At 38.0% G+C, this 21738-nt stretch overlaps 1 protein-coding gene across 1 annotated transcript in view; it reads right to left on the bottom strand.

Annotated features, from left to right (window-relative positions):
• HBS1L (HBS1 like translational GTPase) overlaps positions 1–21738 on the bottom strand; it is a 67362-nt gene that overhangs the window by 24216 nt on the left and 21408 nt on the right. The window contains exon 5 of the mRNA XM_086631230.1: positions 7070–7178. Coding sequence (XP_086487356.1) covers positions 7070–7178 — 109 coding nt within the window. The remainder of the gene's footprint in view (positions 1–7069; positions 7179–21738) is intronic.

Genomic DNA, 21738 nt, shown 5'->3' with positions numbered 1-21738 from the left:
GGATGCCCCATGCTGGGAAGCGTTCAAGACCAAGTTAGATAGGGCTTTGAGCAGCCTGATCCAGTGGAAGACATCCCTGCCCATTGCAGGGAAGTTGGAACTAGATGGCCTTTAAGGTCCCTTCCAACCCAAACCATCCTATGAACACTGTATCTTGACAAGCTGAATACCTTTTATAAGGAAATACACTTGATTTCTTAAATTCCAAAACTTAGTGGGTCAACATTGCTTTAGATGTCGCTATGGAGAAAGGTGATCACATATGAACTATTCTGTGGAATAATTTGTGCTTTCTTTTACTGGAAAAGATAAGTGCATTTCTATAAGGCTGAACAGAATGCTCTTTTTTTAAAATTCCTTAATAATACACTAAGTTCAAGCTGAAAATATACTTTCGAATAGCACAACAATTATTTTCTCCAATGTCTCTTCAGGGTTATTCATAAAATGTGACTGAAAACAATCAAGTTAATTGATTAACTTAATCAATTGCCTTAAAAGAAGGCAATTATGCAGAGAATTGTGGTGACAAAGCTTTCAACATATTTTAATAACGCATTTAAAATCATCTGAATGATATAAAGTACACCAGATCATTTTTGTCTGAATCATGTACTGAGAGCCTCAAATATTCACAAATAATTTGCACTGGACATCCTTCACCAAGATTAAGGCTCTCTTCTATCTTTTTCTCTTTTTCAGATAAACAGTGCAGCGTCAGCAAAACATCTAGCACTTTCACACCGAAGTACTGTGACTAGTGCCAATACGCAAAGGTCACACTAATGAAAATATGTTTTTTACACAGGTATCAAGTTTTCTTCCTTGAAATTCTAATATTTGAAGTTCTGCAAATAAATAGTTGTGTAAGAAGCATTATCAAAACCGCCTTTTCAGCTGGCAATAGTTTTCTCTCCTTTTCAATGTCTGCATTTCTTCCCAAAGCAAATTTTCAAAAATGAAAAAAAATTTAGAAGGAAGATATTTAGATGAAGCTGCAAGCAATGTGATCCAAAAACATAACTCTCATCTTTTCTGTAGCTTTCCAAAATGTATTCAAAGACTGTCACATCAAGCCTATTAAAAGACAACAATGTATTTTGAAAGACAGGTTATTTGTAAGCTTCTAAATTCTATTTTGTTTAGCTAGGTAATGAGGTTTTTTTTAATCCTAGATGCTCATATCTTCTTGCAGCCTATGGCAGTAAGGATTTCAAAAAACAGGATGGATGCTGAGTGGCAGAATTCAAACTAATTACAGAACCTGAAAGAATCATGGTTATTGTCAGATAAAATAACTACTGTCTCAATTCTGAGTAGCTTTTATTGTGACTACCACTGCTTAAGGCTGCCAATTAGTGTTTATTTTGGGTGCTGCAAAGAAAAAGTGCTAAATACAAGTGAAACGTGACTCCAGCCATTATAACATTAGGCCTTGCTGCTTTTTCAAGGGTGCAATATTTGAGTGGTCAGTACTCTGCTCTGTTTAGAGTTTTACAGGTTTCAGATATTACCATGTTTTGAAAACCTGAAAACAACCAAGACTTGACATTTCAGAGGAGAAACATCAGAATGAGTGAGCGTATGATCTACTTAAAGAGCATCTCTGATGAGATAATTCAGCTTTTTGCTGACCAGTGTCAGTGAAAAGGAGAGTGAGTTTATTGCTAGGTACCTAAACACAAAGATGGGCAGATGAAACGTCCAATTCTGCTTTCATGGAAGTACACGAAGAGATAATTGCCAGCAAGAAAACCCTGACAATTTGTTATTCCTCATGGCAACCAGACAAGTAGTTTATGGAAAGGTTGCTAACAGCTCAGAAAAATGCTAAGGAGTTTAATCTCTAACAGTCAATGAAAAAATGAATGACATTGAAATATACTTTTCAGGAAGCCTTTTCCACCGAGATTTTTCAAAATTATTGAACTGAAAATTTCTGTCAGAATACAGAGCATATAGGATAGCATACTAAGAACCTAGCACGTCGCTGACGCAGGCAGCTGAGGGTACACACAAGTTGATTGCATCAGAGAGCATCTTCAGTAGCAAAGTTCCCACTTGGTCTGAGTTATGTTGAAGAAAAATTTATATTTGGAGGAAGAGCACTTCCTAACCAATTGTTTGCTTCTTTTTATAAGAACTTGATGGAACTACCAAGAGTGGTCTCAGTTTGCCAGCATCTGTGCTTGTCTGCCACATCACTGCTAGCCACTAACCTGGAGCCACTGATGAAGCACTTTTGACTTCTTTGAAAGGACACAACCACTAAGCACCTTGGATGTGCACTGAGGCCATGTACTCCAGAAAGCTTGACTGCCAGCAATTCAGGCACAAATATCAAAAGAGCTTACCACAGCTTTTTGATAGGAAATCAGCAGACATATAAAAGCCTGGCAAGGACCACCGTTGAGTCAAAATTAAAACTGCCAGGCCAGAAACTTCCTATGTTGTCTTGCCAACAAGGACTATAAGAGTAAAGTTAGTAAAATGGTATGGTTACGTCACTGTTTTCTGGGGAAAATTAAGAAATACAATATCAACTGACAGTTGTCAGTAGCAACTGACATCATCTACCTGGACTTATCCAAAGCATTTGATACTGTCCCACACGACATCCTTATCTCTAAACTGGAAAGACGTGGTTTTGATGGATGGACCACTCGGTGGATAAGGAATTGGCTGGATGGTCGCACTCAAAGAGTTGTGGTCAACGGTTCAATGTCCACGTGGAGGCCTGTGACGAGTGGTGTTCCTCAGGGGTCAGTACTGGGACCAGTGCTATTTAACATCTTTGTTGGAGACATAGACAGTGGGATTGAGTGCACTCTCAGCAAGTTTGCAGATGACACTGTTGTGTGGTGTTGTGGACACACTGGAGGGAAGGGATGCCATCCAGAGGGACCTTGACAGGCTGCAGATGTGGGCCTGTGAGAACCTCAAGAAGGTCAACAAGGCCAAGTGCAAGGTCCTGCACGTAGGTCGGGGCAATCCCAAGCACAAGTACAGGCTGAGCAGAGAATGAGCTGAGAACAGCCCTGAGGAAAAGGACTGGGGAGTGCTGGTTTGATGAGAAGCTCAACATGAGCCGGCAATGTGTGCTGGCAGCCCAGAAAGCCAACCGTATCCTGGGCTGTATCAAAAGGAGTGTGGCCAGCAGGTCGAGGGAGGGGATTCTGCCCCTCTACTCAGCTCTCGTGAGACCCCACTGGAATACTGTGTTCAGCTCTGGAGTCCCCAACACAAGAAGGACATGGAGCTGCTGGAGCGAGTCCAGAGGAGGGCCACGAAGATGATCAGAGGGCTGGAGCACCTCTATTATCAAGATAGGCTGAGAGAGTTGGGGCTGTTCAGCTTGGAGAAGAGGAGGCTCCGGGGTGACCTTATAGCAGCTTTCCAGTACCTAAAGGGGGCTACAGGAAAGCTGGAGAGGGACTTTTTACAAGGGCGTGTAGTGATAGGACGAGGGGCAATGGATTTAAACTGAAAGAGGGGAGATTTAGGTTAGATATAAGAAAAAAATTCTTTACATTGAGGGTGGTGAGGTACTGGAACAGGTTGCCCAGAGAATTTGTGGCTGCCCCATCCCTGGAAGTGTTCAAGGCCAGGTTGGATGAGGCTTTGGGCAACCTGGTGTAGTGGAGGATTTCCCTGCCCATGGCAGGGGGGTTGGAACTAGATGATCTTTGAGGTCCCTTCCAACCCAAACCACTCTGTGATTCTATGATTCTAAGACACTCAATCTCACAAAACTGTTGAAGGGTTCACATTACTCTGCATTCAAAGAAGAACCTGAAAGCTTATCTGCTGAAGATTAACTGTGCATAATTTAGCTTTTAAACATTATTTTCAATCTTCTAGTCTGAATGCTCAGTGAATTATTTTTATATAACTGACTCTTTCGGAGTACTTACAGTCATTACAGGAATGTCTACATTTATTTCCCCTTTCAAAATTATTAATTACACAATATTGGTCAGGCTGATTAAAATAATCACCCTTTTTTTTGCTCACAACTTCTTCTGGCTTCCTTCATGACTTAACAGGAAGAAAAAGCCTGGTAAATACTTTTGCTAGAGCATGAGAAAAACAGTTTGTCAGAAGTGAGCAAACTCCATTTTCTGTAGACAATCCCACTAAGAATATCCAGCAACAAAGGCAATCGATGCTCAAAGTAATTCATGACTTCTAATATTTAATTCATTTTAAATAAGATTCATTTATTATTAGGAGGTCATGCCTCATAACAAGATTGAATCAAAAAGACTGAATAGCTAGCCAAAGAATGGCTATTTTTGGTAAGGCTAGGCCACTGGTTTTAAAAACATGGTGCATGAATTACCTTTAAGATCCCTTAAAAGGTTCATACATACTATACAATCACCCTCTAACGGTGCCTGCACCAACACCACAAATGCACTTAGGGGTGAGAGTAGGGGGCAGTTACAAGTGTTTTAGAATCCAAACGGCTATGAATAATTTATAACACCGTGGTTTGGGTCAGTGATATGAACTATGTGCTTACAAATCTGTATTATTACAAACCCTCTGCAGTACATTTATCAACGCAACAGCAACACAAAAAAGGTCTCAAAAAGGGCCGAAAGAATGAGCCTTTCTTAGGTGTTAATAAACACAGATTCATTCTGTTCCCTGACAACTCATCCTTATGCTGTCAACAATCCAGAAAACTGCAGATGAAAAAACCCAAACTCTGATGTTTTGCATCGTTTTTCAAGTTTAGAAAAGGATGTGTACAAAGTCATTACAAGCTTGCGAGACATTGCTAGCCCTTCAGCTAACCAAAGCACAGACTTTACGCACAGACTGTGGAAAGGAGCTAGTCAAGCTCCAACTGTTTGGAAAAATAATCGAGAGAGCAAATGCCACTGTCCTACAGCAGAGAAGGAAAAATATGACGCAAATACAGTCAAGGCCTCTGCCCCCATTCTTCGTGTCAAGGTCCTAAAGCCTTGGCAGTGTCTCCACAGTGGCCTGTAGGACAAAAGAAGAAAGGAGGCTGTCACTGACTCCTTGAACCAGGGGTCTTTAGATATGCACATAACTTTACCATTTAAATTGCACTTTCTTCCATACTCATTGATTGCCTGTGCTCCAAATCTCATGCTCTTCTACAAATCTCTCCACTTCTTACCTATTCCTCCCACTTAAAGCTAAATGCCTAATATGAACCCAATTTCGACAGCAAAAGAGGCTTGTTCTTGATTAGTATTTCAGTGGTACCACTAAATAAGTGAGAGGAATTAAAAAACATCTTCACAATATTGAGGATTTATCTAAAAGGATTACCAGCAGTTCCTGAAGGCTTGATTTTTACTGTTACAAAAAGTAGCGTGTCAGTAAACTGGAAGCAAGCATGATGCAAACTACTCTGGGATCCCTGAAGAGAAGCAGAGCAGCTGAGAACCACGTTAGAGCCAACCATCCTTCCTCAAAGACTGAACCATCACTAGCCTATCCAGGAATGACTCCAGTCTACTGATGAGGAAGCATTCTTCTTATCTCCTGCTTCCCTAAGGAGCAGGCACACATACACAAGTTGCAGCAGTTGCTAAATAAGTATCAGTGATACAATCTTGTTTATAAACAAATGTTTTAAATAATCGTTATTATAGCTAAAAAATTTGATAACTACTATCATGGAATAGCAGGCAGATCTGTTTCGCTCACTTAAGATTCCTTCCTTTTGATAAACTTTTATCCAGATAAATTTAATCCACAAAAGTCCCCATGAAAACCTCCAATTTACAAGAAGTGTAGTAGAAACACCAGAGATGAAGGTGCCATGATGTTGACAGGAATTTTGTGATCAAGTCCAGCTGTCACACCCAGAGTCACTGATTAGCAGAGGCAAGGGGAAAAAAAGAAAAATAAAGTTCCTTTTCATAGATTGCAAGTCTGAAACAGCACAGACAGTGGATTTTGAAAGGTCTAGAAACTTTTCATTTGGAGCTCAATGCATCTAAGTAGCTGAATGAAAGTGGTATCTTGTAGCAATGGCATTTAGCAGTACAGAGGGAATAATGACATCAGCTTCACACCTTGTATTAAATGTGCTAAAGAGACTAAGTAGCTGCAACTGCTTGCTGCCCTCTTACTCCCAGAAATGCTTCCCAGATCAGAACTACAAACACTGCAGTAGGTGGGGATGTTGGCACTGCTTACGCTCATGAACTCTTTTTCCTGAGGATGAACTACGGAATTTCTTGCCATGGATTAGGCGGCTATTATAAGACTGGGTTCAAAAACAGAATAAGCACACCCAAGCAAGAAAAATCCATTAACCATTCTTAATAGAAACAGCCTAATTCAAAAAAAGAAATTGGCAGGGAGGCAGAGAAAGCTGCATGTAATGAAATTTCATGGACTGTATTCCCAACACGCATGCCCAGTCCTTAGATATTTCTTCAAGTATTCACTGCTAGCTACTGTTACAGGTAGACTCTGGCCCAGATGTCTGTTTTCACGCTCTCACGAGACATTTCCCCAACAGTTCCAAGTCAGGATAAAATTAGAACTACTGCTCAACCACTCTAAATTAGCTAAAGCATAAGGAGGACCGATTTCTTCTCTACAACAGTTGTACCTTGGACACCTGTTAAAGTTAATAAAAGCATCAGAGGAAGGCAAAGTTTAGCCATAAGTGATTGTTTTGCCCATAAATTGTTCTTAAATGTATTACTTCCTTTGAAGAACAAGCAATTACAGTTAAGATTTATTGATTTCATAATTCCACTTAGAGAACTAAATTTAAAATAAACGAACCCCAAGAAAGTTCAGTATTCTATGAAGCGGATGTTTAAATAATCTGACTAGCTGATATCTCTCTGCACTATTCATAGTGAAAGGATTTGTTAAACTCAAAACGTGATGTACCATCTTCTGAAAGTCATTCTGAGTCAAAAAGAAGCTGAGATGGTTAGTTCTGGAGAGTGACACTAAAACTGCTGTAAAAAATAGAAAAAAAAGAAGAAGAAAACTTGCTACAGGTGCATCAGTCTGAAAGAAGAGCTGCTGATGTACCTTGATGTACGAGGGCTTGGCTTACCATGGAACTTCAAATCCCTTAGATTGTTTCTTTCCAGACACTGTCATTTTGGTAACTTTTGGCACAATTTCAGATTCCATTCTGGCTGACTGGGAATCCCTTGTTTTTCCTAGTAATAGACAAAAAGTAAGTTTGAACTTAAGGTTGTGACTAACAGGTGTTAAATATAAAGTTTAACAAGTTACATTACTTCTTCTCAACCCAAAGACACCAGTCTGTGATGATGATTTCTTACCGTTTAGTGTCTTACTTGCATATATTACATTTTTATTCAAAGTAACCTACAAACAGTTATATTTATTGCAAAAATCTCATGTGTATCTCCAAGCATTCACACGACACCTACACCATTCGAGAGCTTTACTCACAGCAGATCTTCAGGATTCCAGAAGCATTTCATGCAAGAGGAGAATGAAGAAACACTTTGCAGCTGCTCACTAGCTGACTAGGTTAATTCTTATTTAGAGTTTTACTTTTGCCTTAACATTGTTGAGCCTCAAGGCTATTGTAAAGTAAAAAAATACGTAGCACAGCTACACGTGGGCTACCGCACCTTCCCTGAAACCTGGAAACAGAGTTGTCTCGTACTGAATTACACTGAAGCAGCCAAGTAATACCCAAAAGCTAGCTAATTTAAAGGTTATTCAGAAATAATTACCAGAGTTGAGTAACTTAATTACTTTAAAGGTATCAAGATTTACCATAATTTAAATGAAAACACAATTACAGTAAGGTTCATTATTAATTTTGTGAAATTACAATTTAACAACTAATAGCACTACAGTGCTGTTAGTTTCTTGTCAAGCTATAAAAAAATAAATAAATAATTATTTACTCTGAGGATGGAGGAGTTTAAGTAAAAGAAGTGGGCTAACTCTTTTCTTTCCAGAATTCCCTCTTTAATATGTTAGGATCCTTTCTCCCTTCAAGGAAAAAGACTTCCAGTTTTACAGCTTGAGTGACAGCAGCTGTACCTTGTGTTCTGAAGGATGTTATACACAAAGGAAAGTAAAACAATAACCTGAATTCAGAATTAAGCTGCAAGTTTTAAACAATCTTAACCTACAGATGTATCTGAAAACTAGAAAAATGCCACTACTCTTCCAGTAATAGACCAATTCGGATAGTCTGAGCCAAGTGAATACTTATTTTGAATAAACAAGTTAATCTTTTAAGTATTTTAGCTTACTACTGTAAGATGAACTGCTGGAGTCATTCAGTCCTACTCATTTAGGTTAACTCTTTACTGTGTTCTAAAGTATGATGGCTACACCTTTAAACCCACAGAATCATACTGCTCTGCAGGGTATACACAAAGTTGTGGTCAAGGCTGCTGAAGATTTCAGGTAAGGAAACAGAATACCACAGACATGTCTGTAATAGACAGCACTCCAAAAAAGCTGTTGTGCAACTTTTTCTAAACAATCACACTATAGATCGAGGCATTTTTATTTAACTGATGACTTGGTCTTCATCTCCCTCATTTGTCTTATCTGCTGATACTCATTTTATTTATATACCACCTGGAGATCGCTGGTAGAAACACTGTGTATTATTAATATCTGCATATCAAGTACAGTATAAATACGGAAAAAAAGTAAGAGAAATAAAGGCAACAGCACAAATCATAGTTTGCAATAATCACAAATCATGTAACTGATAAACAACTAGTAAAGATTCACAATATAAAATTCTCAGATCGTTGGACAAGGACTACTAGTTAAGCACAAAGATTTTGTTTCATCTTCAAGCTCCTACATAGGTCTCTTACAGCATTTCTTTAGTAAGTAATCACTTGATTTACAGTAAAAATTACATTACTTTTGTTGCCAACTGCATATGTTTTTTCCCACTTCAATTCCAACAATTTTCAAGCAGCCATCACTTTCAACTGCCAGTTAAACATGAATGCTTTACATGTCACTTGAAAGCTGAATTACAGTTAATTCTCAGAAAATACTATGTTTGAAATCTGGCTGCTTGGAACTAATAATTACAAAAAAACACAATGAAGTTGAAATGAGATTAGTTGAAAGAAACCAAGATAACAATTTACATCATATAAATTGAAAATAACTTGCAATCTGTTAGCAATATTTGCTACATATGATCCAAAAATCAAAAGTTAAAGGTTTCACAAAATATATCTTTTCTAATCAGTTTGGAAATTAAGCTTCACTCTGTACAAATGCTGTTGAGGTGTTTGATGCTGATCCAAAGTTAAACGTACAAGGAGACAAAATACATTCGACGAATCAAGTATTTGACACAGAAAACACAGAAATTTAAAACCAGAGATTAGGAAACACTAAAAGTTGAAAGAAGATACAAATATAAAATTACAAAGAGCAAAAGTAAAGTAATTGTCCATCCACCGCACTGACAATTTGGGTGTTTTTTTCCTTTATTTACTTATTTTTATAGACCAGGATCATACAAAGAAAACTCAAACCACAGAAGATAATCCCGGGAAGGCGGCATTTAAACAGATGCAAGGACAATGCAAGAATTACTAGGAACACTACTGACAGAAGCGTCAAACATAATTTTCTGACTTCAATGTTTTGATAACCAAGTACGATAAAACCAAGCAGCGCATTGGAGATAAGGACGAAGTCTGCCTTGCGCACTGCAGGCACTATTAAAGATTAATAATTATGGGCTTCATTACAAAGGACACAAGGCTGGGAAAGGAATATACTTTACTATCTAATCTACAGGGCACCAGAGAAAGTGGCATGATAAATTCTTATCTGTTTTAGCAGGCAAAGCAAAAGCTATTCAGCACTTAACAGAGCGTACGCAAATCCTTAAACTGCACCTTGGAACTAAAAGGAAGTCAATGCATGATGCTGATACAACTCTTATAACACTTCTTAATCAACAAGCAGAGTATCCTATGGCAACTGAAGTGCACTACAAACCTGGAAAAGTGTAGGAGTAGTAGTCCCAACCTGATTAGGACAAGAGCAGCTGTAAGGAAAATTAACCTCTGAAGGGTAAGGATATAAAGGATATGTAAGTTTTTCGTCAGAAAAAGCTTCATAAAGTTCTTCATGTCTACTGCCATTTGGACATTCTTAAACACATACCTAAGTAATTCAATGACAAAACATTTCCTAAATCAAGAGTACACATAAAATAAAACCAAAGACAGATACATCTTTCACAAACTCCTAAAGGAGCCCCGATATCTCCTTGCTACATTTCGCTTACTCTAGCATCGCAAAAATAGGAGTGGATCACATGCAAGTAAATGCACCGATTGGCCAACAGTGTGAAACTGCAGAGGAAGAGATTTCACTGAAGAGGACACTCCATAAAAATTCTGGCAATTCACTAATTTAACACTAGGAAAATTCAAGAAATTTTCCTTCCATGAAAACAGAAAATACACACTCATCAATTACAAAAACGTAAAGGCTTGTCAGCATGATAGTTCTCAATACAGGATGTTTAAAATCCAAAACTCCTAGCCTATTTTAAGTAGTTTTCAGACAGATATTTGGTATTTAGACTGCACTGATATCAGAAAACCTAGACTAAAGTGTACTGTAGCTATGAGTCAAACACTATTACAAAACAAAACACACACTGATGCACCTTGTCTCAGTATTAAATTAGGATGAGCCTAATACTAAAGGGAACAGACAGACCTGCACTGACATTACTCCAGTACTACAGCAGTGTGTGACTTGACGATCAAAGCTCTCTTGCCTTCACTATTCTTCTTTGCTTTTACCTTTACTGTGACTGCCAGGTAGTCTTCTGACTTTAAAGCCTTTTGCTTTAGTCAAAAAGTATTACTAATGACAACTGCTGTAGCTTCAAAATTATTAAAAGTACAACCCCGAAATGTGATGGCACAATAAAGTATTTACAGACTCATAAAACAGGACACAGACACACATATATGCAGGAAGCAAGTAAAACAGGGACAGCCTTTAAAAATGAAAACAGTCTTTCTGGGTGTTCAAGCTGGAGCAGCAAAAGCGTATGGACATAACCAACCATCCTCCTTTGCTGTAAGCAACTCCCTAGATTTTGGATTTCCTTTGTAAAAACGGTTTAAGGAGTACCTGTAAAAGGTTTAAACAAACAAACCAAAAGATTATTTTGGCTTCTTTATTACACATAACAGGCTTGAGAAGTTATTTTTTTTCAGTTTTTGTTTGTTTATATACTTACATTGAAAGTAACAGGAAGATTAAAAACTGGTCTTTTCTCTAATTTTGTTGGTGTGGTTTGGTGTTATGGAAGAGCTGATTGTCAATCTACTCTGTTCCCAGCTAGTTTAGAGGCACACAAAATCAACAGGAGTCTGTTAAACAACCATCATCTCAAGAAAGACATGTTGATACCAAGTGAAGCAGGGATATTGGTATATTTGGAGAAACGCATACTAGCACTGGGTACTTAAATCCACACTGACTTCCTTCAGATGGCCGTATCTTTTCAACAACAGAAACAAAACGCCACCATTTTCAATCCCTGTACACAGAGGCTTCTCCTCCCAATTTGTCTTTGCCTCATCTAATTGTGTAACAGCACTGGAACTTTAAGCTCAACTACACCACTGCACAGTGAAGCCTGCTTCTGATAAGATGAACCAGATTTTTTAATATGCCTGAATTCAGCTTGAAAAACAAGAAAGGAACAGTGTCAACATGTTAGGCATGTCTTGAGTCCATGCTTTTTCAGTTGGCGATCTCATTTAAATAAATCCATGTCTACACACAAAACAACTCGTAGCAGTGTATTGGCACTGGCAAAGGAACGCACCTCCAAACCAGGGACATGGTAGTTAACTCTGGCCAGACTGCAGTTTCTTTTTCTTTAAAGCTTTAAATCATTTACAGGCTTCTGAAATTTTTACTTGGTTTATATTGATTCTTCTCTTTTCAAAAGTGGCATGAGCGCTTAAAGAAGGTGGTTGCACACTATTTCTGTTCTGAATGTGGTCGGGGAGCATAGATGCTCTTGACACCTAATAGAAAGTATTAATTTACTTAAGCAGATCCTCCTAGTGCTGTCTAAACCAGCACTGCCATGGAAAAATATGTATGTAACACCATGCCTTCTGATCTAGAAGATACAGTTTGCATCCCTTACTCTGCTACAGACTTTCTATTTAACCACAAGCAAGCCACTTACACCTTTGTCACCTACTGATCATACAGCAACAGCCACCAGTTGCACAAAAGACAGTGCACTGTTTTTCTGCTGGTTTTGTGCACCATGTCATGAGCTTGTTTCAAGTATGTTTCGTGACTCACTGATTAAAAAAAACATTTTTTGCATACACTACTGGGAGTGCAACTATTGAGTGTCTTAGTAACAACAGAAGCACAGACAAGACAGTTGTCTGAAAAGCAGATTTAACAACTGTGGCCTCTATGAAGATAATACTTCCCTTCCTATATGCTGTGTCCTATGATTTAAAACTAATTTTAGGGTCCTACAATCGTGACAATATTCCAAATACAGACTACACGAGACAACCAAATGCAGAGATGCCAGCCTGGTTACATATAATTTCATGCTTACAAGCAAATATCACCTGTTTGCCCACATGTAGGTGGGTTTATGTTAACGTCTAATACATCCATCCACCATTGTAATCAGATATTTAAAATTTCGACTGTAGCACATCTCAGCTGACAGATTTCAAACTGTTTATATCCTTCTATTTATGCCATAAGCCTTGTGAGCTTCTAGCATTTAAATAAAACCCTTAATTTGCCTTGAGAACAGCAGAATTGGACTCTTCTCCCTTCAAATTTCACAGCACGTACAAAAAAACCAAGAACATAAGAGAAGCTAAAAATTTGTCAAATTAAAGAGATACTACTGAAAAAATACATACATTTTTAACAATTCAAAAGAATCATTTGACACTTGCAAATTCTACAAAATGCTGTAGGACATGGCGGCAACTTGCAGCGCAGTTTAGCTGTTTGCCACAGAGTACACTGGATCTTCAGTGGCAGTGGTACTGAGCACTGCTGCTATCAACACATCACAGTGCTGGAACAGTATCCCAAGTCCAGGACTCTTGACCATGTCCTAACAGTACATAACACGACCATTGAGCTCAGAACATTGCAGATTTCTTACATTTACACAGTTTGCTGACGTTCAAAACATTCTCCCTGCATATAATCTGCCAGGCACTCACCCCTATAGCCCACCATTTAAATTTATTTGGATGTAACAGATGAGTGACAAAGTCTGCTGCACATGTGAGAAGTAAATTCAACATACAGAAATCCTTTCTTATGTAAATATATAAAGCAATATAGGATAAATAGCTAAAGGAAAAAATAAATTATTTAGAAAAGTCTCTCCCACTCTTCTAAGATCCTGGAAACATCAGCAGCCCTCCAAGGAGCACCTCTGATAGCAAAGAAACAGCACCTAGCTCTAATAAAAATACCACATGTAAAAACATTTTAGGAAAATGCATGATATTATACTACTAAGAACCGCAAAATGGATCTTATCAAACATCCACAGCACTTATGAAAAGAATGCAACAGTTCAAAATAAAAGAAAAGGCAACTTGTTAAGTCACCCCCCAGTGCTAAGACGCAGCCATTAGAAACACAGAATCGTTTAGGCTGAAAATGACCTTTGAGATCATCCAGTCCAACCATTAACCGGCACTGCCAAGTCCACCACCAAACCAAGTCTCTAAGCACCAAATCTACACGTTTATTTTAAATGCCTCCAGGGATGGTGACTCAAGCACCTCCCTGAGCAGCCTGTTCCAATGCCTGACAACCCTTTTGGTGAAGAAATTTTTCCTAATATCCAATCTAAACCTCCCCTGGCGCAGCCTGAGGCCATTCTAAAGACACTACTGAAAACAATTCTCCAAACAAGAACATTGAACTTTTTCTTTTTAAAAAAAGGTTATTTCCTAATAGAAACCACAGTCAGGGGTTTTCCAGGTAACTTCGTCTTGTTGTTATAACTATTACCTTCTCTGCAAAGTTTCAGATGGTGAATATAACTTTTTTTTTTTCATGAAACAGGGAGTACACATTTTCACTGAAAAACGCTGAAAAGAAAAATACCCACTTGCACCTGACTACAAGAATTTTTTGTTTTGTTTTTAAGGTTTGATACAGCAGGAGGGAGGAGGGATACAGCAGGATACTGAGTGATTCTCCTGAGTATCTCCAACCTGAGCCAGTTCTCTGTGGCCCACACCACCTTGCTACCCCAAGACGTTCCAGGCACAGTTTGCTTCATTACATGCTGCTGCCGCAACTGAATGTGCACTTCTTGTTGCTCAGGCTTTACTTTCAATGCTTGCAGCTTTCAGCAAGTTGAACTCTTTAGTCCGAAAATTAATTTGTTCAAACGAGGTACCTGCCTGGGGGCTGACTTTTATTTTTTTTCCCCTTCCAGACAGGGAGAACAGAGAAACTGGAAGAGAAATGATCAGACAGCACAGTTTATTTTCAAAAATGGCACCCGAAGAAGATAGTATTTGCATAAATTAAATGCTTCAAGTGATCTTTTCACCTGAAAATCTACTCAATTTGGTCTTAGAAAACAGTTTGCATGTGCTCTTATGGTTTAAGTTTTAATAGCTAAATCCCCAAAATATTTCATCAACATTCCATATGTAGCTGCTATGGCTATTTTAGACCAGGCTGGACTCGGTTGTGTCACCTGAGAGCAAATCCTACCTCTCCTGTGGTCTCTGTAGCTTCCTACCACATCAGTAAACTGATTCTGTCTCGGATAATCATAAAAAGAAAACAAAACTAGGGGCAAGAGAAAAAAATGACAGTATAGTAAGCATTGGGAAGCAGCAAAACACGCAGATTATCAGTGACAGACAAGGACTACAAGAATGAAAACCAATAAAGCCAAGAAGATGAAATGAGAGCTACAGTGACCACAAAAAAACCTGGCAGTATTGGTTAATAAACTAGCTTGGAGAAAAGCTGTGTGTAAGGACAAGGATAAAGTAAAAGGCTACACACTCAGTTGTAAGTTACATGCAGAGCTGAACGTGAACAAAGGAAGCAGAAGAGGATCAGAACTAAAAATGAACACAAACTATGGATAGAAAACTAACGTGGAAAATAATTGTGGCCAGTGACTGAAAATAGGTAGGAAACTGGGAATGGCTAGATAAGGGGTTTGGAATGATAACGTGGAAAAAAATGGAACTGCAATGAAAAACTTGGAATGACATGAGAAAACGTTGTGTTTAGGGCATAAACAGGAATTAAACGAAAAAAATTTGAACATGACTAAATAAATTAGAGGATGCAAAGGACACAGACACTGACATTAGATCAGGTTGAAGTGGATGGGGTGGAATGTGTTAGAACAAGGCAATAACACGTTTTCTTTCCGGCCTGGAACTTAGCCAAAATTTCTGGAGTCTCACCGTTTCTTTTGCCATCAACACTTCCTCCCTGACAGAGGGCCAGAAAAGCTCCGTGGGAAGGTGGTTGTCTCAGGGAAGAAGAGCAAGAGAACGCAGCAGTAAGCAAATAAGGGTTAGACTGGAAGGACCTCCACGAAAAAAAACGGAGATCTGCCGCACAGAAAGGCGGACTGGGGTGGGGAGGAAGGGTGTTTGTTTTCTTCTAGAGATGACACAAACATCAGCTGCCTCCTTTTGATGTATCTGATACGTAGACACGTAAAGGTCCAATAGGAATTCACAACCACCAAAACAGCGACTTTCTCATCCGCCAAGTTCTTGAAAAGAATGTCCCTGCAGTATTTCTCATGCCTAATGCTGATAGTTGAATGGACTAAAATCCAGCCCTTCACATAATCATCACTCAGCACAAGTCATCCTGTAACTACTGAAGCCTTGTTTGTGGGAGGTGCATTGCTCTGCACTCTAGCAATGCCAGCGATGCCCCTTCTCGATCCGTAACCGAAGCTACGATCTGCTGAAAGAATAATTTATTAGACATTTGCAGTTGTTCTGTAACAGTGCCTTTACTCTCCCACACACACACAACCGTAAGTCGTTGGTGGTGTTTTCTAATTCAACGAATTCTTCTTAAATGACTGTGAATTGTCTTTCACTGAGATTTAGAAAAAGCTCGGTCTGGTGTTTCTGAAGTGCGACTTCCTACCACACATGGTCACGCAAAGAGCAGAGTCAGCACTACGGGCAGGATAACCCGAAAAAAATAACCCCTTTAGCCAGTCACTTAACTGACCAGAATACATAGAGTCCATGCAAATTACCAGAATTTCTGTTAAAACCTTGGCCCAAAATGAGTATGTAGAACTGAAAGTACAATCTGTACATTCTATTACAATTATATTGAATTTCCAAAAATAACAGACAGCAATTTCAGGTTTAATTCTCAACTAGTATTTTCATGCCAGAGGATGGTGCTATTTGTCTGCACATCATGCAGGTAATTCAGAAACAGCATCTTGCCTTTTACACGTTGATGTTATCTATGCAAGTATATTCCTGTTGCTTGTATTGCAGGATTGCAAGGCACTTTACAAAGCAAAGCTTTCCTCATCCACAACTTCCATTTATGCACCAAAATACTTCAGTATGAAAGAGAAGTTTAAATATAAGAATAGTGAACAAGAAAAGCCTACCAGCAAACTGAAAATATCTAAAAATAAAAAAATCTTACATCTGTTCAACTCTTCCACAATCATTCTTCAAACTTTCTCCAGAAACTTAACGAGGTAGCCTTTTAAATTTGCAGAAGAAAAAATGTAATTACTAGTCCTGCACAATTAAGTATGTTGAAGCTGCAAGTATTTTCAGCATTTTTAAGTTCCGGAAAATTGTATTTTGCAAACTTTCAGACCAGTGAGAACTTCAAGGTAAGATCAGCTAAGACCTTATTTAATTTAATTTAGATTCTCTGAATTCTCAGTTCTCCTGCTCTGCTGGTGACATGACAACCACACTAGACCCTGATTGCACCAGGCCAGCGAGCCCACATATCAGTGGGAGAACTAATCACTTTTTTTTCTTAAAAGTCAGTCAAATTTGCAAGTATTTCCTTGTCCATGCAGTCACTTTCTTCTTTCTCTGCAAAGTTAGTCCCGTATAAGGAAAATATATTTACTTGATGCCCCTCCATGAATTCCGGGACGGTAGTGAAGATTGCAATGTCACAGCACAGGGCACATTTCAGAGTGGAAAATTCGTGGCTTCAGAGGACCAAAAGAATAAGCTAATCATGCATCAAGAATTGACCAGCTATCGAAAAAAGCAGTTTAGGGACTTCTGTATGACATGATTTTAAAGAATCAAAAATGCTCAACAGATTGAATACGGTTTAAAATAAAAAAAAAAAAAAGTCAAGGTCCAGCAGTACAGCAATTACTGAAAACATTATGTATACACACATCTCCACTCCTTATTGTAAACTGAAACACAAATGCATTTAATAACAAAAAGTAGGAATTGTTCATGAGTACAAGGGAGACAGACTCACTGACTCTGACTTTTGTGTTTCTGCTTACAAGGTTACGGTAATCAAACAGCAAATCCTCAGAGATGTCGTCTTTCAGTTTGTGGTTTTTTCCTTAAAAAGACAAAAGACAGACATACTCTACTTACAAAAAGTCAGCCAAATACTCCAATTTTGAAAGCTTTACCTATAACGAAGAAATAACAGTATGCATTAGAATTTCATTAAAGACGGTAGGAATGGTGCTACGGGATTGTCAACAGAAACAGAACTGAAGATGAAAGCTCATTATGTGGAACAGTTCATATTTGAAGGGTTTCTTTCACTCTGCATCCTGACAAATCTGACTTCTCGATCATCCTCGCTATGCCCACCACCTCCTTCTAGAGATGAAGCCTTCTTCCCAAGCCAGTAGCTAGGGCATTTCTCTGGAATCTGGTAAAACTAGGTGCAAAGTCCTTACTACAACCAACAGAAACTGTAGATGATACATATATCATCCATAGCACAGTAAGTGTTCAGACTCTTGAAAGTTTTTTGGGGTGAGGTGTTTTTTTTTGGTTTGGTTTTTTTTTTTTTTGAGGAGGGGGTTGTTGGTTTTTTTTGGTGAGGTTTTTTTTTTGGTGAGGTTTTTTGTTTTTCATTTTGGTAAGCTACAATCTTCCAATTAAATATTATTTCACTGTAGACTACTTATCAGCTTTGGGTGTGAGCCGCAGCTGAAAAAAAATCATCTTTGTCTGGGATGTTCAGTATTTGTTCACATACGGAGTTCAAAGCAGATCTGCCTCAAATTTTTGGTACAAATACTTAAATGCTAGTTAAATTCTACAGTCCATAACCATAGTGGAGACTTGAACCCAACAAGAAGTGCTTCAGGACATTGCTCTGCTTCCATTAAGTGAGAAAATTGCTACTGAAGAATATACTGAGGTTTGAAGATGAATAAAGTTACAGAACTTTTTCTACATGAACCTTAAATATTCTTATAAAAAAACAGCAACACACCAAAGAGTACACCAACTCTCTATATTGAAAACTACAATTAGAAGACAAACAAAATGTCATTGCCAAGAAAAAAACTCTGTAAAATGGTGAAAACTATTGTGCTATTATAAATCCCAAAATAAAAATCATTGAAAGATATTATTTTGCCCAAAGAAATCAGACATAGTCATTTTCCAAATTTTCACAGAACAACAAATGTTTAGTGCTTGTGTTTCTTGACCATGAGCAATATTAATAAATTGAGGAAACTGACAAGGAAAAAGCTGACAGTATTCACCAGAATGGAAATAATGATGCTGGAAGGCAGCCTCCAATGAAGGTAAAACCAGTAAAACACACGAATGACATTCTACAAGCTTGCTTGCTTTGCAGAAAAAAAACTGTGTTCTGTGCAAGGCCTCCAGCTCAGTGAATAAGCAACGTCGTTTACTCTGGATGGAAAAAAGCTTCCAAAGGAAGGAGAATAAACAGTGAAATAGGAACCAGCATGTTACACATCATAGGTGCTCTCACTTTTTAAGGCAGTCCAGCAGAACAGTGTCTGCCGGTGTGCCCCCAAGACAGTAGGAATTTTTTTCAGAGCAAGTATTTGTAGCTGTGTACATGGATGCCTTTACCTAAGATAAGTAGCTAACTATTGTAAATAAAATTTTTAAAGAAAAAAACAAGATGTCTTGCTCATATGAACTAATAATACAGCTGATGGAATGACGCAAAGGTAACTGATAAGCTGACGAGCCCAAAATACAGAACATCCAGACCTAGCAGCTGATAAGCCCCTGATTACAAAAGAGCTGTATTAAGGAGGATGCAGTAGGAGAGATGATATTTTACATGGTTTTACAAAACAGCATAGCTCAAAGGTACCGTAACGTGAAAACCCTACCTTTTTTTTGCTATTCCGACCAGTCTCTTAACATCCAAAACTTAAGAAGCTAGTGGAAAGACAGAACCTTGTAAAAAGTTAAATGATACTATTAACTGAGTTTATTTTAAAAAGCTGTGAATCTTGAACAGTTTAATGTGTACATTTAAGAGCCACTTGAACAACTACTTTGAAGAGAAAAATGTTAAACATGTTCAGCTTTTTACTATTCTTGATGTATCAGAAAGAATAAATGTTAAGAAAGGACAAGCTGGAAACAAAAGGCATTAAAAATGCATTGTTCTCCTTTGCACATGTAAATTAGGTAAAGTTAAACATTTCACACAATCTGTTCAAAGGAAATTCGCTGAGTGAACATACACCTTTTACAGTACTCGTTTTACTAGGACTAAATGTAAAATAATGAAGCAAAACACATATGCTTATCAAAACCAAGCAAAATAATTAACAAGGTGCTGGTTTTCCTTTGTGGTTGTTTTTTTTTCGCTCCAAATTAGAGACTACTATTGATCAAGTACCTGCTCTTCCCCTCCTTAACTGTTCCAAGATTTCAGATTAAGGCGTGGTGTTTTATGCCATGAGTTCAATTTCCCATTATTCCTCAACTGCAAAATATTAAATAGCTTTTTAATAAAACAGAACTGCAGGATCACAATTTTTCAATAGAAATTTCAGAAACACTACTTAAAAGTTTTAACATCCTTTCTTATATCTGATTGAGCCTACGATAATTAAAAAGAAATGAGATTTATAAATTATTTCTATGTAGATGAGATGGTTTCAAGTATTCTGGAGACATTCAACATCAACTTTAAAAAGATAACACCAGGAGAAAACATTTAAGATTTTCTCCTTCTAGCTGAATTTTGTTTTCAGTGTGTTCTTACATCACAAAGCCAAAGGCTGTAGGTGCACCATCAAACAACACGTTTCTACAATATTCTCGCAACCTACCAATTCAATACTAAAGATTACATTTTACAGCGTGCTATTATTTAGAAGTGTGCTCTCCCTATTTTTTATAATTGACAACACTTAAAATCAGAACATCTTATCATCATCATCCAGAGTCCTACTTCTCTCCTTAATGCTATTTTCCATTTATGGTGGAACATCAGAAGAGAAACAAAGGGAAATGAGGCTTAAAGTCTGGTTGTGTTCTTATCTACCAGTTTTGGTTCTACGTCCACAACAATGGGGTATATTATAGAATCATAGAATCATCTGGTTGGAAGAGACCTTCAAGATCATCGAGTCCAACCATTCACCCTGCACTGTCAGGGTCCCTAAACCATGTTCCTCAACACCAAAATCACACGGTTTTTAAACACCTCCAGGGATGGGGACTTCACCACCTCCCTGGGCAGCCTGTTCCAATACTTCACAACCCTCTATGTAAAGAAATTTTTCCTGATATCTAACCTAAATTCCCCCTGGTGTGTTATTCCACAAGATGTGTTATTCCACATGTGACTGCTCTCTACTGAAAGAGACCTTGACTAGTCATATTCTAGAGAATCAGCATTTTGTTCTACCTTACTACTGGGATTCAAAGCTCAGCTTTTCTGATGTAGCTAGCTACATCACCACTAGCAGCTCTTGCTGGTACACTTTCCAGATATTTCTGTGCGGTAAAGAACTTTTTTCTGTATGTACCTCCTAAATTTGATCAACTCCTGCCATTTGGAAAAAAAAAAAGAGTACAATCTCAGTTTTGTCAGCTATATAGATGAAAGTTCAATGAACACACACAAACCTAGTCAACAGTAGCTGTTTTTTGTTAAGGACAAATGATAGCTAAATACATCCATAGGAGAGGATGACCACATTCTCAAAGCACAGCTTGAGATGCAAGCTGTTACATAAAGCAGTTTGAAACTACTAAGACATACTTTACTGCCATATAATTTTTTTCTAGTTTGCTTCTGTCCAATTTTCTGTTTGTCTTCTCTATAATACCAACAGGCTTCAACATCTACTTTTGCTGCTTCTTTTAATTCTAATTGAAGGCACCCTACTAATTTCCTAAATAAATAGAATTAGTTTGCCACACGGGTATCTTGCCCAGTTCATATATAGAGTACATTTGAGGAATGGCAAAAATGCAGAGGAAGCAATGGCTATCAAAAAATACAACAACAACAACAAAAAAAATCGAGAAAGAAAAGCTTTAGCATTCTTCGTTATTTAAATGTGTTAGTGGCAACACGTTTACAAAGAGCCTTTGAAACCTAGGTGTGAAACTGCTAAAGATCTCTGAATCTAACTTGCAAAACAAACTCAAGCTGCATCAATGCAGTACTCTGATCAAGTGTACTGAATTCATCTGCAGTCCAGAA

Source organism: Tauraco erythrolophus, chromosome 2 (assembly GCF_009769465.1).
Source record: "Tauraco erythrolophus isolate bTauEry1 chromosome 2, bTauEry1.pri, whole genome shotgun sequence".
Lineage (NCBI taxonomy): Eukaryota > Metazoa > Chordata > Aves > Musophagiformes > Musophagidae > Tauraco > Tauraco erythrolophus.
This window is presented reverse-complemented; position numbering and strand designations above follow the sequence as displayed.